The sequence below is a fragment of the Diabrotica virgifera genome, chromosome 6, assembly GCF_917563875.1.
Source record: "Diabrotica virgifera virgifera chromosome 6, PGI_DIABVI_V3a".
Taxonomy (NCBI): domain Eukaryota; kingdom Metazoa; phylum Arthropoda; class Insecta; order Coleoptera; family Chrysomelidae; genus Diabrotica; species Diabrotica virgifera.
The window spans coordinates 52,777,232-52,794,406 of record NC_065448.1 but is presented as its reverse complement, the minus strand read 5'-3'; the positions used below and the strand labels follow the sequence as shown (position 1 = coordinate 52,794,406).

The following is a 17,175-nucleotide window of genomic DNA, read 5'->3' as shown; positions in this document are numbered from 1 at the left end:
TTCCCCATTGTCTTGGTGGTATTATCTACAAGAAATTTGGTACTCTCCCCTGTGGTTCATATAATATCTATACCAAGTGCACATGCTCACATAGGCTGTTCTTTACGGTACACTCTACACTGTCACATTTGTATTTGTATACATGTAGGTATATATATATAGTTAACTCTATAATCATCAAGTTCTCTGGAAGATTTTAGCAAAATCTTCCCAAAAAACTGATGTTATATAATGGTTTATAGCTAAAGCGTTCATTGCGGTATTGGGTGGCCACCCAATACCTCAATCAACGGCTAAAATGTACCGCACCTATGTTATTTTAAATTTCTTAATAAAACTTCCTAAATAAAAAAGTTTTCTCTCTCCTGCAAAGTTGACTAAGTTACCTTATTAGCTCAAATGTAATGTCGTCTTAACTATGCTACACGATATAGAAAGAAAAATGCAAAATTTTTTCCATTATTTCCATTCGATTCTTGTACTCTGTTTTTGTTTTAAATTTAGTCTATGGAGCATTGCACTTTTTAAGTTTTTTTATTGTTTAAAATTCTATCTTCTTCTTTACTTGCCGTCTCGGTTTCGAAGTTTGGCTTTCATCATTGCTATTTGTACATTAGATATAGATGAACCGAACAGATGATTGGAGTTACAACCAAACCACTCTCTTAAATTCCGCAGCCAAAACATTTTTCTTCTCCTTATACTTCTTTTTCCTATAATTTTTCCCGAGATTATGTTTTCTCATTCTTCTGAGTACCTCTGCATTTGTTATTTTATGGGTCCAGGGTATTTCCTATATTCTTCTATAAATCCAAAGTTCGAATGCTTCTATTTTGTTGCAGCAGTACTAATTCATAGTCCATGTCTTTACACCATAGAGAAGGATTGAATGAATACTATAACATTTTACTGGACGTATTTTTAGTTCTAAGCTCAAGTCTCGACTGGTTCGTATTTTTTGATATTCATAAAAGTGCTTCTCGCTTTCTCAATTATTGTGATTTCCTTCGTGTAATCGTTGTTTTCATTTACGTGTGTTCCTAGATAGTTATATTTGTCAACTCTTTCAATCTGCTCATTTTTGAATTAATTTTAATTAAATGACAATATTATACATTTTTGAAATATATGTGACATCCTTGGTTTACTGTAAGGTTACGCCACTGACTTTACTAATTTGATTTTTAGGCACTAATATTTATTTTGAGTTGACTTTATTTATTGTTAATAACTTATATCTAAACAAATGAAAAACACTGGTAAAAGTAAAAGATGGTTTTGCTTATTTTCGATTCAGAGGGATGCACAATTGCTGTACAGCTGTTTCTGCCATTGCAGGCTTCCTCAACAGCGCTAGCGTGCACACCACACCTCTAAATCGAAAAATAGCTAGCATATCTATTTAAGGAAAATTTCAAAGATCATTGAAATCTCCATTGGGATGCGATCCAGCGACATCTCTTAAACAAACTGAAAAGTCTCAAATGCAGAATTCACCATCATAATAAAATTAAAATGGTAAATAGTTATTTAAATCTGAAACTTTTCTTGTCGAAAGTTTTCTAAGTATTTACAATTTATAAGATAGCAGACGACGAATACAGAAAACAAAAAGGACTTTACTATATGTAGTCACATTCCGTTTTCATTCGTCTAGGAAAAGGACAGAATTGTGAAAACCGCAGATTAAGGATGTACCAGAAAAAACTTTCAACAAGAAAAGTTTTAGATTTAAATAACTATTTATAATTTTCATTTTATTATGATGGTGAATTCTTCATCTGAGACTTTTCAGTTTGTTTAAGAGATGTGGCTGGATCGCGTACCCATGGGGATTTCAATGATCTTTGAAATTTCCCTTAAATAGATGGGCTAGCTGTTTTTAGATTTAGAGGTGTGCACGCTAGCGCTGTTGAGGAAGCCTGCAATGGCAGAAACAGCTGTCCAGCGATTGTGCATCCCTCTGAATCGAAAACAAGCAAACCGTGTCTCCATAGCTGATTGTGTTACCCAAGACCTCGATATGACCAGAGGAATCTCATCAGTATTAACATCAAGTGTGGTCGTGTGTGTGAATTGAAAAACCCGCAGCCGAGAGTCGGTAAGCTACTGCGTTTAGAAGATAGCGGTCGTTGTTGTACCTGGTGACTAAGAGATCCGCTTCCGAAAACGCAAATTATGAGAGCATTTTGGCTCGCGCTATCATCATTAAGACACACTGTGTGCAACTATAACATCAGGAAGTTAGTCTTACCCAAATAGACCATAGATCGGAGAACCTTGATTGGAAGATCGTAATAGGTATGATAGAAATGATTTTTCAAGAGGCGGGCGTACAAAATACCGTGTGTTGCTTTAATCCGATGGGATTGTGTTCTTAGAAAACCGTGGACTGTTAATTCTTCCTCCGAGGCTTAACCTGTCGCTGCCACCAAGAAGAGATGCCGGAAATTTTTTGATTGGAACGGTCAGAGCTAAGAGTAGGCATTGTAACGCAAATGCACGTTATTCCAGCTCTGCAGTTCTGGTCTATCTTCGGCGCGCTACGGGGACCAAGCGGTGCGGACTATAAGGGGAAACCCCGCACGAAGCAGAGCAGTTATTACTATCTAGAATTCCGTGTGATTATAACCGTTTGAAATAAATTGTATATGTATTTGTAAATAAATTAGTAATATAATATATAAATAAATATTGCAGTCAGTGAATAAAAATAAATATGGACCCAAATTGATTAATTGCAAACAAAATTGTAAGTAGAAGCAGTTCATTCTACTATTCAGTCCCTAACATATTCCCATTTTCAAGATAATATCCCAGTAATAATATTCAAATTGCGTTTTTGATATCCAGCTGTAAATAGCATGTGTGCTACTGAGATCAGCTTACCCAACAGATTCGTAGATTTAGAATAGTGGTGGTTGGTTTGTATCGAAGCGATAACACTACATCTGCTATATCTTCAGGTTTCAGTTCAAATTAATATAAATATGGTAATTACAAACAATGAATGCATGAAATAATTCTTGTCTCGTTGTTACAGACCTGGACCTCGCGTACCAAAAAAAGTTGATTAATAGCAAGCTGAAAATTTGTTAATAGCTTAACGTTGTCTAGTCGGACAAACTTTGATGTACGGGAACACTGGAACAGGGGAAGTTTTAGTTGGGAACAATTTAAAAATTTGGAACGTCAGATTACGAAAACGTTCCATGTATTTTGTAGGACAGAACATCCAATTGATTTGTTACCCTTTCATTAAACTCTCATGCAAAAATCAGACTGCTATTACTAATCAGCATGATTCCTGTCATTTCACATGTTCTTCGTGTTCCACTCATTAAAATGCCCAATTAGTGATAAACGCCAGTCTGATTTTTGCATGAGAGTTTAATGAAATGGTAACAAATCAATTGGAAGTTCTGTCCTACAAAATCCATGGAACGTTTTCGTAGTCTGACGTTCCAAATTTTTAACCTGTTCCACAATTAAAACTTACCCTGTTCCAGTGTTCCCATGCATCAAAGTTTGTCCGACTAGACTCCGTTCAACTATTAACAAATTTTCAGCTTGTTATTAATCAACTTTTTTTTTTGATACGCGGGATCCAGGTCTATTAGTCCTGTCATGTTCTTAATATTTTCTGCCAAAGAAATATTCATTTAGAGAATTGACGATTAATACTACAGTTTGAGGACCTTATACGTATAAGTTATACGAATCGTATAAGTTATACGCGTCCCTAAAGTGTAGGATATATATATATATATATATATATATATAGCGAAACAATATGTCAGGAAGCACTCCTAGAGCAAAATATTGGTATGAACATTAACGGAGAGTTAATTAACAATATACTGTGGTAGATGCGCCGACTCCCTCTACAGACGGGGTAAACTTCCCTCGCCTTCTTGTGACTGCGGAGCTGCAAGACAGACGATCAGACACATAATTCAGGACTACGCACGCAGTCCTATACATATACATATAAATACAGTAATATACATATAAAAAAACTGGACATCTGTTTGTGATGCATTGTATAATGCATAAATCTAATTAATTACCTATTCTGTGATGTAGGCCATACACTAAATAAAAAAATAAAATAAGTTTTATGTATCATGCATGAGTTAAAATCTTACCTTGTGCACTCACAAATTCCTTATGTTCATTGTAAAACTTGAGGTAGGTGGACAAATTTTCACTAACAAAGATGTTTAAAAGGTCATGTATTAAATCACCCTCCAAAAATCTGACAGGTTTTAGTGATAACAATGGATCAAGAAGGAATGTGTTGGGATCAGCTAGTGCTGATACAATGCAACGGATGGCGTCTTCTCTGGCATGAGAAGCATTTTTGTCAGTGTATGTACCAAGAAGTTCAATCATCACTAAAGCAGCCTGCTCACTAAAATTGAGAATGATAATAAGAATTCCACTTATTTATACTTTTATCATGTTTGTTTTGAACTTTGAATCTGTTTGCAAAATAAAGAAAATATAAGTGTGTGGTCAGCAGACAAGCTCAAATTTGAATTTTTTCAGTATACAAAACCATCTTAAAATTAAATGAATAAGTAAATATAGCGTTTATTAAAATACATTATATACAATACAAAATTAAAAAAAAACATAAATTTTAAATATTTTTAATGTTGTTCTGAAGCTATTTCCTTGGGGCATTTTTATAATTAAGTATTTTCGATGGGAAATAAGCCACAATTTTACCAAAAAATGAATTTATTAACGTTTCGACGCCCAAGTCGGGTGTCGTTGTCAAAATACAAAATAATACTAAATAAACAAAAATAATTAAATAAATAACAAAATAATACTAAATAATAACGAAACGTTAATAAATTCATTTTTTGGTAAAATTGTGGCTTATTTCCCATCGAAAATACTTAATTTTAAATATTTTGTATAACATTCACATACAGTGCGCTGGAATAAGTGTTACCCCCTTATTAACTTATTTGTTTTTAGCACATATGCAAAACGGTCGGACAGGTCGATTTTTAAAATAATCATAGTACAGTCCAACCTGCCATATCCGGACCTGTCATATCCGGACCTCCCCATATCCGGACGGTTCTGCGCCGTCCGGATCTACCGAGAAAGGCAGTCCTGCTGTTGGACAACGCACTAAAAGAAGAACTAAAAGATGGCGAATTAATGTATTATAGAATCTATAAAACGTGTCTAGCGACGAAAATTATTGACGGCATTGATTACTGGAATGTATGAAGGAGAAAACATTTCAGAGACTGTAAAAGAAGTAGTGGTCTTGATATCCGGATTTTTTCATATCCGGATCGGTCTGTCGCCACATTGATCCGGATATGGCTGGTTTTACTGTATATTATAGCATCAATGTTTCAAACTTCACGCGATCCCTCTTCAGGTGACAGGCACAACTTTGATTTTTTTAAATGGGAAAGTACATCATGTGACACCTCATTTAGAAGCTTTTGATATACTGATTACAAAAATGTATAATATTTTAATCCTATTTGAGAGCGTAGGCGCAAAATTTCGGTCGAATTATTTTTAAATGCATTCACTTATTTGGAATCCTCAGAAAACTCATAAGTATTTTTGAAAAATTTAAATGCAGAATGAAATACTACAGTATTACCAAGGGTAGAGAGTCCCTAAGAACTTTTATTTATAATGTTTTTTTAATAAGTTACAAAGATGAAAAAAAGAGAAAATTTAGGCTGATTTTTAATATCAAATATACTTACTTACTTACTTACTTAAGCCGTCCTCTTGTACCTTACGGTGTCGAGGTAAGTGGAGAAATGAGACGTCTCCATGCCTTTCGGTCGGTAGCTAGTCTTTCTGCTTCTCTCCACCCAATATTTCTTTTTCCGCAAGCCTTTCCAATATTTGCATTCCACGTTCTTGCTGGCCTGCCTCTTCTTCATTTGTTGTCAGATACCGCTTTCCATACCCTCTTTACAGTTCTACCTTCACTCATTCTCGCCATATGTCCGAACCACGATAACTGTTTCGTTTCAAGTCTGTCTAAGGTCCTTCCAACACCGCACCTTTCACGTATGTCTTCATTTCTTATACGATCACGTCTGGTCACCCCAGATACCGCACGTAAATATCGCATTTCACATGCTTGGATTTGACTACGGATGTTGTCGTTCACTGTCCACGTTTCACTACCGTAGAGTAGCACCGGCTCGTATACGGTTTGAAATACTTTCATTTTTGTTTTCAGGCTTACTTCTTTCTTACTAATAAAACTTTTATTTAGTGCATAGTATATTGTTGCACTCATTACCCTGCTGTTTATTTCTGGTTCTATATTTCCTTGCCCATTCATTGTTGATCCTAGATACTTGAAGTCCTCAACTTGTGTAATGGTCTCATTATTCAACTTAACATTTATATTTTCTTAGTGTTTTCGATATTACTAAAGCTTCTGTTTTTTCAATATTTATTCTCATCCCAAATTTCTTAAAGGCTTCATTCCAAACATTCACATTTACTTGCAAGTCTTTTTCTGATTTTGCTACAATAACCAGGTCATCGGCATATATCAACTCTGACACGCAAACTTGTTGAAGTTTATACTTCACTTATCTTAATTTCACTTATTTGGAATCCTCAGAAAACTCATAAGTATTTTTGAAAAATTTAAATGCAGAATGAAATACTACAGTATTACCGAGGGTAGAGAGTCCCTAAGAACTTTTATTTATAATGTTTTTTTAATAAGTTACAAGGATGAAAAAAAGAGAAAATTTAGTCTGATATTTAATATCAAATATATCATTCAAAATACACTTTTTGTTTAGTCTAAGGGACTTTCAGCCCTCTGTGATAATGCAATCTTTTCATTCTGCGTTTAAATTTTTCAAAAATACTTATTAGTTTTCTCAGAATTCGAAAAAAAATTAATGCGTTTAAAAAGAATTCCTCCAAAATTTTGCTACTACGCTCTCAAATAGGAATAAAGTATTATACATTTTTGTAATCAGCATTGTAACAAAACTATGTAACAAATAATAGAAGCTTCTGGACAACAATCAGACATATGAAGAAAGGAAAACATAAAGAAATAACAGCCGTAAGGGATACAACAAACCAAATCCAAACAACTCCAGAACAAATAGCTAAAGTATGGAAAGAATACTATGAAAACAAATTTAGAAATGCAATAATAGATGATAGAAATGAAACATATCAAGATAACGAGAACAAAGAATTAGAGCAAATAAATAGAGAAGAAGTAATATTGGAAGTATCAAACGTAAAAATAGGTAAAGCTGGAGGGGATGATGACATAGACCCGGAAATGGTCAAGTACATGGGAGAAGAAGGGATAAACTGGTTGTTGAAAATATACAAAAAGGCATGGGAAAAGCAGCAAATCCCAAAAGACTGGCAAAGTAACCTTATAGTGCCAATATACAAAAAGGGAGAACACGTCAACTGCGAAAATTATAGAGCAATATGTTTATCATCGGTATGTTTTAAAATATACACGAAAATAGTAGAGAAGAGGCTAAGACAAGAGGTAGAAAAAGAACTGGGAGAAGAACAAGCAGCGTTTAGACCAGAAAGACAGACAAACGATAACATTTACATCATTAGAAATATAATAGAAATAAGTATTGACTCGGGGGGAAAGCTCATTCTAGCATTCATAGATCTAAGGGCAGCATTCGACTCAAGACAAATTATATGGAAATGCTTGCAAAACATGAAAGTACCAAGTACACTGATAAAAATAGTTGAAAATATATACGGAGTAGTAAAAGGACGTGTACAGATAGCAGGAGAAAGATCTGAAGAATTCAATTGGGAAAGAGGTATCAAGCAAGGAGACAGTCTTAGTCCGCTACTATTCATAATAGTCATGAATGAATTGACTAGAAATACTGGAGAAAGAACGAACCAAATACAGACAACAATAGGATACCAAAGATTACAGCCAATAAAAATAGAAGCCCTATTGTATGCGGATGACATAGTCCTTATAGCAGATTCCGTGACAAAAATGCAAAAACTCATAAATATATGGACAGAAGAAATAGAGAAATTAAAAATGGAAATAAACATCGAGAAAAGTAAAATAATGGTCATCGGCGAAAAGGAAGAAAATGAAGTAATTATAAAATGCAAAAATACTCAACTGGAAATAGTTACAGCATATGATTATCTTGGAAGTATTATTACCAATGATGGGAAAATAGACCTCGAAATAACAAACAGAACTAAAAAATCAAATAAACTGTACTACGCACTAGCGCCAATTCTGAGGAAAAAAGAATTGTCCCACGAAACAAAAATTAAAATATATAATACGATTGTGATACCGACGATACTGTATACAAGCGAAAATTGGACTTTACAGAAAAAGCATAATAGTAGGATAAATGCAATTGAGATGAGACATTTACGTGCTATAGCCGGAAAGACCAAATGGGATAGAATAAGAAATGAGACAATAAGAGGGATAACTAAACAGGAACCAATAATGAATAAAATAATAAAGAGGCAATTAAACTGGTATGGACATCTGATGAGAATGAAACCTAGTAGACTAGCAAGGAAAATTCACGAAACAAGGAATATTACAAAAAAGAAAAAAGGCAGGCCGAAGAAAAAATGGATACAGCAAATAGTAGAAGCAGGAAAAATCAAACAGAAAACGCTAGAAGAAATGAAACTAATAGCACAGGACCGAAAAGAATGGAAGAGATGGGTGAATATGTAGCTAAATTAAACCCAAATCCGACACCTGAAAGGGTATAAGGAAGGGGAGAAAGAAAGAAAGAGAAAGTAATCAGCATTTCAAAGGATTTTAAATGAGGTATCATATGATGTACTTTCCCATTTAAAAAAGTCAAAGTTACTGTCACCTTAAGAGGGATCGCGTAAAGTTCGAAACATTGATGCTATAATATACTTTGATTATTTTAAAAATCGACCTGTCCGAGTGATTTGCTTATACAAATAAGTTAATAAAGGGGGGAGGGGTAACACTTATTCCAGCACACTGTATAAACATTTGTGAAAAATTAAAGAATACAATTAACAACAAAAGAATAAAATTTGAATTAATTTATTTCTTCAGCATCACTTACAGTGATGCGATTGGGGTGCGTATTTTGAGCTGTAGCACTCATAGTGTAAGCCTTGATATAAGCTATGAAAGAAAGTAGGAATTAGATGCAGGAGCAAGAAAAGGTCTCTTTTTCTCTCCCTAGAAATAGAAACTGGTTTATTTGTTATAATGGGAACTTCTTAGGGTAGTGTGCTCCCTCTTCTGTTGAAATCAAATGGGTCTTCTCTATTAACCAATCGACTGCCAGCAGCGCGGCTCCCGCGTTTTGACAAACTTTGCTTATGTGTCAGCAATGCAGCTCCTGCGTTTTTCATGTGATGTGCCTTATGGGTCTACTATTATGCTGGCATATAGGTATTAACATCATGTCGTGGCTGGCAATCAAAAGGTTAAGGCTTTCGTTGAATTGAAGGATTGCAAAGTCTTTCCAGCCACTGGAAATGACAACCATCAGTGTTTTTATTTTTTAATACCATGAAAACTTTAAGTAACGATGAGAAATCAAAGAAGTCTGTTTGTGACATTTCCATACCAGTGAATTTAAAGCTGCTTGAATATACAACTTACATCCAGTCATGAGGGTGAAATAATTAAATATATGTTTTCTTCATTTATTTTCTCAATAATTATGTTGTAATCAGTATCAACTTCCAAGTGAGTGTGGACTGATACCATAAACTTATAATCTATCACCTTAATATTAGAAGAGGATCTATTCAATGCCTACATACACATGGAGACACATAAAAGTTACAGTTTTGTGTCCCACAAAATTTGTGTTTTCTCTGAATAAGAAATTACGTGTTCTGTGTCAGCAGGTGTTTGTATAGACAAGAGCTATGTGATTTACCTCGCTACGTGATTTACCCTTGCTGTTTTCATGAACCGTCAAATTAAATGTCCACAGCTGTCTCTTATAAAATGCAACCAATGATTTTGATCTAGATCTATGATCTGGAGTTAGTAAGCACTATTGTGGATCGATAGTATATGACTAAAATATGGAACAGTTTTGGCAGTTTCTGTATCTTTTCTTTTTCATCATATGCTTGATCAGCTTCTACTTGATGGGACCTGTGGTCTAAACTGAGTTTTTCAATTAAATCATCTTTACAAATTTTTAATTGAATAATAAATTTGTGGCAGGTAAAACATGTACCAAGTTTTGGTTTTTTAAATCCAAAGTAAAGCTTTTCATTCCTCTGAATAAATTTTGATAGAGAATGGTACAGACAGGTAAGGATTGTTTAAACAATTCATACATTTTTTGTAAAGTTATGGGAAACAGTGAGTACTTTTCGAAGTGTTCTTTCATGCACAGGGACTTACAATAGATTTTTTTATTTCTACTTGTTTCTCTTCACTTATTTTTTTTGTACTGTTTTTATAGTCTTTACAGTCTTATCTTCTACATCAGTACCAACAACTGTAGGCTATATCTTACTGGTAATACTTAAAATGAAGTTTTTACCTTCCTCAAACATATTAAGAAGCTAGCCACACCACAGATAGGCTCCTTTTCCTTTATAAAAAGAGAATAAACGAAAGTTCTTGACCAACATTTAACCTTCTCCAGATCCAATGTTCTTGGGTATGTTGCTCTCTCGAGTACAAAAAAATATCACTCACTTTCCCCTAAAAGCATTTTTGCAGAGTTCTATACATTATTTACTCCTGCAGGTTTAATTTTTTAAGTCAGTTACTTTCAAACAGTAGAGCTACTGATTTTATATACAATGTGTTATGAATGTAGATTTTGAGGGAATGTACATACTGCACATATCACACAATATCTCTCTCTCTCTTCAATCCTGACCCCCCGGAGGGAGTGTAGTGGTCGACGTGATGTCGTGTATTGTCCGTCTCCAAAGATCTCTGTCTCTGGTCATTTCTTTTAACTCATGCATAGGTCTTTTGCATATTCCTGTAATTTGATTGATACATCTTGTTGGGGATCTTCCTCGTGATCTTCGGCCTTCCACCTTTCCTTGTATAATGAGCCTTTCCATGTTTTCTGTGTTTGCTCTCATAACATGTCCAAAGTATTTTAATTGTTGGAGATGGACTTTACTGGAGAGTCGTTGGCTAACTTTTAGCTCTCTTAAAATTGAATTATTTGTTCTATGGCCGGTCCAAAGAATTCGTAGCATTCGTCTCCGACAGAACATTTCAGTGGCGTCTATCTTTCTTCTTTCCGAATTTCTCAGGGTCCTAGATTCACATCCGTAGGTCAGTATTGGGAATATTAAGCAGTTGATGAACCTCATCTTTAACGCTCTTGAAATTTGACAGTCTTTCCATATTGTGGTCATTTTTGCTGTGGCGACATTTGCTAGATCACATCTACGTTTTATTTGTTCTTGTAGTGACCCTGTGTTTGTGATTAATGATCCCAGATATAAGTATGAGCCCACAACCCACAACCTCAAACCGATCAATTGTGGTTATGTGTGGATGATTGTTATGTAGTCTATCCACTATCATGATCTTTGTCTTTGATATGTTTAATTGCAGACCAAATATTTGACTTTCGTTTTCAATCAGTCGTATAAGATCAATCAGCTCTGCTTGACTATTTGCAAGAAGAGCTGTGTCATCTGCGAAACGTAGGTTGTTTATTTTATGACCATTTATTGAGATGCCTTTTTCCCATCCTTCAAGTGCTCTTCTCATAATATGCTCTCCATATATATTGAATAATTTTGGAGATAGTATACATCCCTGTCTGACACCCCGTTCTGGATGAAATTCGTATGAAAGTGTCTCAAGCACTTTAACTGATCCAGTAGTGTGTTCGTATAGTTCAGTTATAAGCGAAATAAGGTGTTGGGGTACGCCTACTTCTTTTAGTATTCGCCATAAGTGTCTCCACTTGACCCTGTCGAACGCCTTACGATAATCTATAAAGCATATGTACAGTGGAATATTGAATTCCCTAGATTTTTCGATTATCTGTCTTATGTTCAATATGTCAACAGGTGTTTTCGAGTACCTCTACCTTTGGTAAATCCAGTTTGCTCTTGTGGAATTTCTCTTTGAAGGAATGTTGATTGTAGTCTCTCATTGATTATATGTAGCATTATTTTACTGGCATGTGATATAAGAGAAATAGTTCTATAATTGTCGCATTTATGGAAACTGCCTTTTTTTATGAATTGTTGTTATTGTAGATTTTGTCCAGTCTTCAGGTCATTGTTTAGAATGCCATATTTGGTTACAGAGTAGATGAAGTAATTTTACGCCAGTTTCTTCTGTGGCTTTGAGCATTTCGGCTGTTATCATATCTGGACCTGGTGCTTTATTATATTTGAGCTTACTGATCGCGAGTCTCACTTCATTTTCAAGTATATCAGGTTCTTCTTCCACCTCATCATAGATTTGGTTAACAGGTTCTTGGCGTTGATCATCTTTATATAGGTCCCTGCAATACGATCTCCATGTCTCTGCTATATCTTCTCTGTTTGTTCTCAGAGTTCCAGTGTTGTCTTCAATGGCCCAAGTTCTGGCTTTAAAGTCTCTTGTTAAGTAGCGTATTTTTCTAAATAGATCTCTCGGCTGATTATTCTGATCATGTCTCTCAATCTCTTTGCACATACTTTGATAGTATGTACTGTTTTTTGTCTGCCTTGCATCTTCGTTTTATTTCTCTATTGAGGTTTCTTAAACTAGCTTTTTCCCTTTCACTATGCACGCCACTTTGACAAAGATTTCTTCTATTCTCAATTATTTGAGATCACACAATATACCATTAATGAAAACATTAGAAAGTGATAAGAAACGTGAAAACATAAGGTAACTAATACCCACATTACAAATTAAGTGAAGCTAGCATCTATGTATATATGTAATAACATTTTCTCATAATTTCATCAGTCTTTTTCACTAGCGAGCATTCCACTGATAACTGGACAAGTGCAGCTAATCAGGTAAGTCAAACTGGTTAGGTACAGGCCGACCTAAACCAGATAAAAGGACTTGATTGCTTGAGTTCATGTCTAAACAGAATAAAATTGTGAGTATGAAAAAGATCACTATCCGATATGGAGCCACACATAATATAACATTTGACTTGAATGTTTTATGTCAACTGTAATAGTAGATACCTTTTTAAGTATTTTTAACAAATAAAATTATTTCCCAAAAATTGGCTAGTCTGTTTCTGTCTGACGAGCACACAATTGATATTCTTGTAATAAATCCTCACACTAAATACCTACCTTTGATTTGATTTAACCAGTACTTCATGTAAAAGCCTATAAAGCTTTTGAAGCTGTTCATTAGACGGAAGGCAATTGGCAAACTGTTGCTTTAGATGGTTGATATCTTGAAACACTAATTTTACAGATTCTGTCTGTTTCGCAATTTGTATTAAGTGGTAATATACAGGATACCGCATTGGAGAACGATCATCCAATGATTGGAAGAGTAACCATAATCTAAGGATAAAATAATATTAAAACACAATCTTTAATTCAAATTCGTCATTAATACTTACGCTCTAAGACATACTAAACCTAACTTTTGGCCCTGTGCTTTTGTGAGTTTTTCACAGAAGGCTAGGATGATGTTTTCTGATCTTTCCAATGGAATCTAAAAACAGCATATTATACTTCTTACAAAAATGTAAATTTTAGCCTACAGCCAGATGAGCTACAAATTAACGAGTTTAGTAGCAGTAAAATGAAACTCGAAAAATGGGACCTATGGTGAGTGTTGTGGATAGCCAGACTGAGCTGTAAATATCGTTGCAAATGACGCACCTTCGGCGTCATGTGGCAAACAATAATTGGCCTTAGATCATTTATTTTCTCTAATTATAGCCAAGTGCATGGCTAGACAAGCGTTTTTACTACCAACTTTTTTTTTTGAAAAATGGCTTTGGCAGAGCCAATTAGCCAGACTTGTTTGTGATTGATTGCAGATTCATAGTCATAAATTTCTTATAAACATAAGTACATTCTACAATATTATTTTTATAGATACATTGGTACATTGTGTAGCTTTTTTTTATTTTGTTTTTTTTTAATTATTTTACTGTTTTTTTAATATATATTTTAATTTGTGCGAAACACTTTTTTTTACTTCTTTTTTTTTATTTTTTTTTTATTTTTGTTTCTATTTTTTTTTCTTTTTTTTTATTATTTTTTGTTATTATTTTATTATGTGTTTTTTTATATATTATTTTTTTTTTAATTTTTTAAACCACATTAACAAATTATGCCTATTATATTACGTTTACAACTTGTATTTACATAATTTAACATGTTTATAAATGAGATGAGGAATTTCCATATCATTTGTAAATATTAAAGTATTAAGGTTTATTGGGAAAAAACATTTTAAATCTTTTAATTCCTTATAAAGATCGTTTATGTTATTTATGTTTAAATGACATTCTAATAAGACATGTGTTAGATCTCCGATTTTGCCACAATACAATTGGGAGTATCTGACAAGCCGATTCTATGCATGTAATATGGCGTAAGAGCATGATTGGCTCTCAGCCGATTAATGGTCTTTATAAAATGTCTGTTATATTCTGTGTAAAACCATCTTTTTGAGAATATCCTAGGGTTACAATGAGCAAAATTTGAGCCAGTATTACATTCTCTGTAATGTAATTGCCAATTATTTTTAAGTTTTTGTCTGCTAAAAGTATCAATATCTGAAGCTGGAATTAAATTTTTGTTTATTTTTTCTCCGATTACATAAGCTGATTTAGCAAAATTGTCAACTATTTCATTGCCTTTTATTCCCGAATGACCCTTAATCCAAGCAATTGTTACATTTACTCCTAATTGTGTAATTTCAAACAGAGTTTTAAGTATATTCAATTCAATGTGGTTTATGTGTTTGACTGTTTGAATGTTACTTAATCTGTCCACCACGCTTTTACTGTCAGTAAATATAACATAATTGCTAGTTGGATTCAGTAGTACATACTGAACAGCAAAAATTACTGCTATCATTACTGCTATCATTTTCTACCAACTTAATTTATCGTTAAAAATTTAACCCATTTAATGCCCAAATTATTATTTTTTGCATATTTTAAAATTTTACTTATAATACATAATTATCAGTAATCTTGTTCTTAATAAGAAATATTCATTTAATGAATATACATCTTTGCATTTTTGAATTATGCTTATCCTATAAATAGGACACTGGGGCACTGGCCGTTAGGGTTATTATAATTTAAAGTATGTATGAATGAGTTTAAAACAGTTACTAGAATTCAAATTTTTTTGATACTGTATAAAACAATTTTTACACAAAGTTATAGTACATTTTCCACAGTATATTAGTGGTTTGGCTTTACAATTTTCTCCTTGGCATCATCTCTTCTGTTCACGTTTTTCCATGGAGTATCCTTTCCCCTCTAATTGTACATCCATAAAAACTTTTAATGATGATGTATTGTGTTCCTACTATTCGCGGTGTGCAAGTACTTGGAAAGGGAAACGAGAAACGACCGTGCGTGAGTCGCGGAGAAATATTGCAACTATCTTAAATAATTCATATTGTCAATTGAAATTGTCAAATTGACGTATATTTCATACCTTCTGTCATTGACTCAGAAAAATTATATATTGCTCCACAATATTGATATGATATGCAATTATTATATAAAGGTAAATTTAATTAATTGTATTTTGCTTGCAGTACTGCATTTTAATAACGGATTTTATTTACTACATACAATTGTTTACGTTTGCTAAACATAACCTGCATCTTATTTTTTTCTTATTATTTTTTTGGACTATGGTCTTGACAATTATCCAGCAACCAGGACTAATATAATTGGCCAATATAATTAAAAGTGCGAATAAAAGTACAGAGCGTAGAAATAGAGGTCGCTTTGCCGAACTTGCACGGTCCCAATACTTCTTGTACTAAGAGTCATTCTTAGGTAGAGAACTATTGCAGATCGACGAAAATCTAATGAAGTAATATTTGACTCATTGACTTGTTTGTATAGAAGCCATGAATTTACTAATTCCATATCAGTCAATAGTGTGAATATTGTCCAATACCACTTCTTGGTTCTGATTTTAGTGGCATATTTTCCCACATTGAAATCAAATATTATCAAAATAGATGCTATAAGTTAGCATCACACTTATTGTTCCAGTTTACAAAAAGTATTTCTCCATTTACATCAAACCGAAAATCATATGAAAAATTTATCTGGATAATTTCTCAGTTTGTTATGTAAGTGGTAAACTTTCCCCATCTACTTCTCTAACTAAATATTTAGTCGAGGAAATGAAGCTGGAAAAATGGCAAAACCTCGCAATTTTTTCGTCCAGCATCGATTTGTACAAAAATTTGGGATTAGGCTCATTTTACTCTCTAGTTCATTTGCTATATTGAGCCGTTGTACGCTTTTGTTTTTTTAAGGGTGAAAACCACCCCTAATTGTAAAAAATTATAAAATAACATTTTAAACTTTAATATTGTCAACATTTGCTTCTTATTAGTTACATAATGATTGTTTTGTGCTTTAAGATATAATATCACAATATTTCAACCCTTAAAACCACCCTTGTTGGAGATATATATGAAAAGTTTACTTATCCTAAAAGAATAATTTCGGCTTGCATCAATTTACATAAAAATTTGGGGTTAGGATCATCTTACCCTGTACTTCATATTCTATATCATGCTCAAGGGCGTTGATTATTTTTAGGGGTGTAAACCACCCTTATTTTCAAAAATTATATAAAAACATTGTAAACTTTAATACAGGTAAAATTTTGTTTTGACTGGTTAAATAATGATTGTTTTATGCTTTAGGATATAATATCATAATATTTCAACCCTTAAAAACCACCCTAAATAACATTGCAATTTTTATAAGTAACAATTTAATAGATCTATACAGAAAAAAAGTAGTATTATTACAAAAACATTTATTTACACAAAAATATGAATTTACAAATATATAAAAATACACATACAAATAGTTTTTTAGTAATCCAGTATACGAACCGGCTCTGTGGTATTATATAGGTACATTGAAAATGAAGGGGACTATTCGAATTTTTCGAAAAAATAATAGTTTTATAAACATA

At 33.3% G+C, this 17,175-nt stretch overlaps 1 protein-coding gene across 1 annotated transcript in view; it reads right to left on the bottom strand.

The window, feature by feature from the left end:
- LOC114325906 (eukaryotic translation initiation factor 3 subunit M) overlaps positions 1 to 17,175 on the bottom strand; it is a 67,386-nt gene that overhangs the window by 35,411 nt on the left and 14,800 nt on the right. The window contains exons 3-5 of the mRNA XM_028274053.2: positions 13,593 to 13,687; positions 13,315 to 13,533; positions 4,149 to 4,414 (exon numbers count right to left, since the gene is read on the bottom strand). Coding sequence (XP_028129854.1) covers positions 4,149 to 4,414; positions 13,315 to 13,533; positions 13,593 to 13,687 — 580 coding nt within the window. The remainder of the gene's footprint in view (positions 1 to 4,148; positions 4,415 to 13,314; positions 13,534 to 13,592; positions 13,688 to 17,175) is intronic.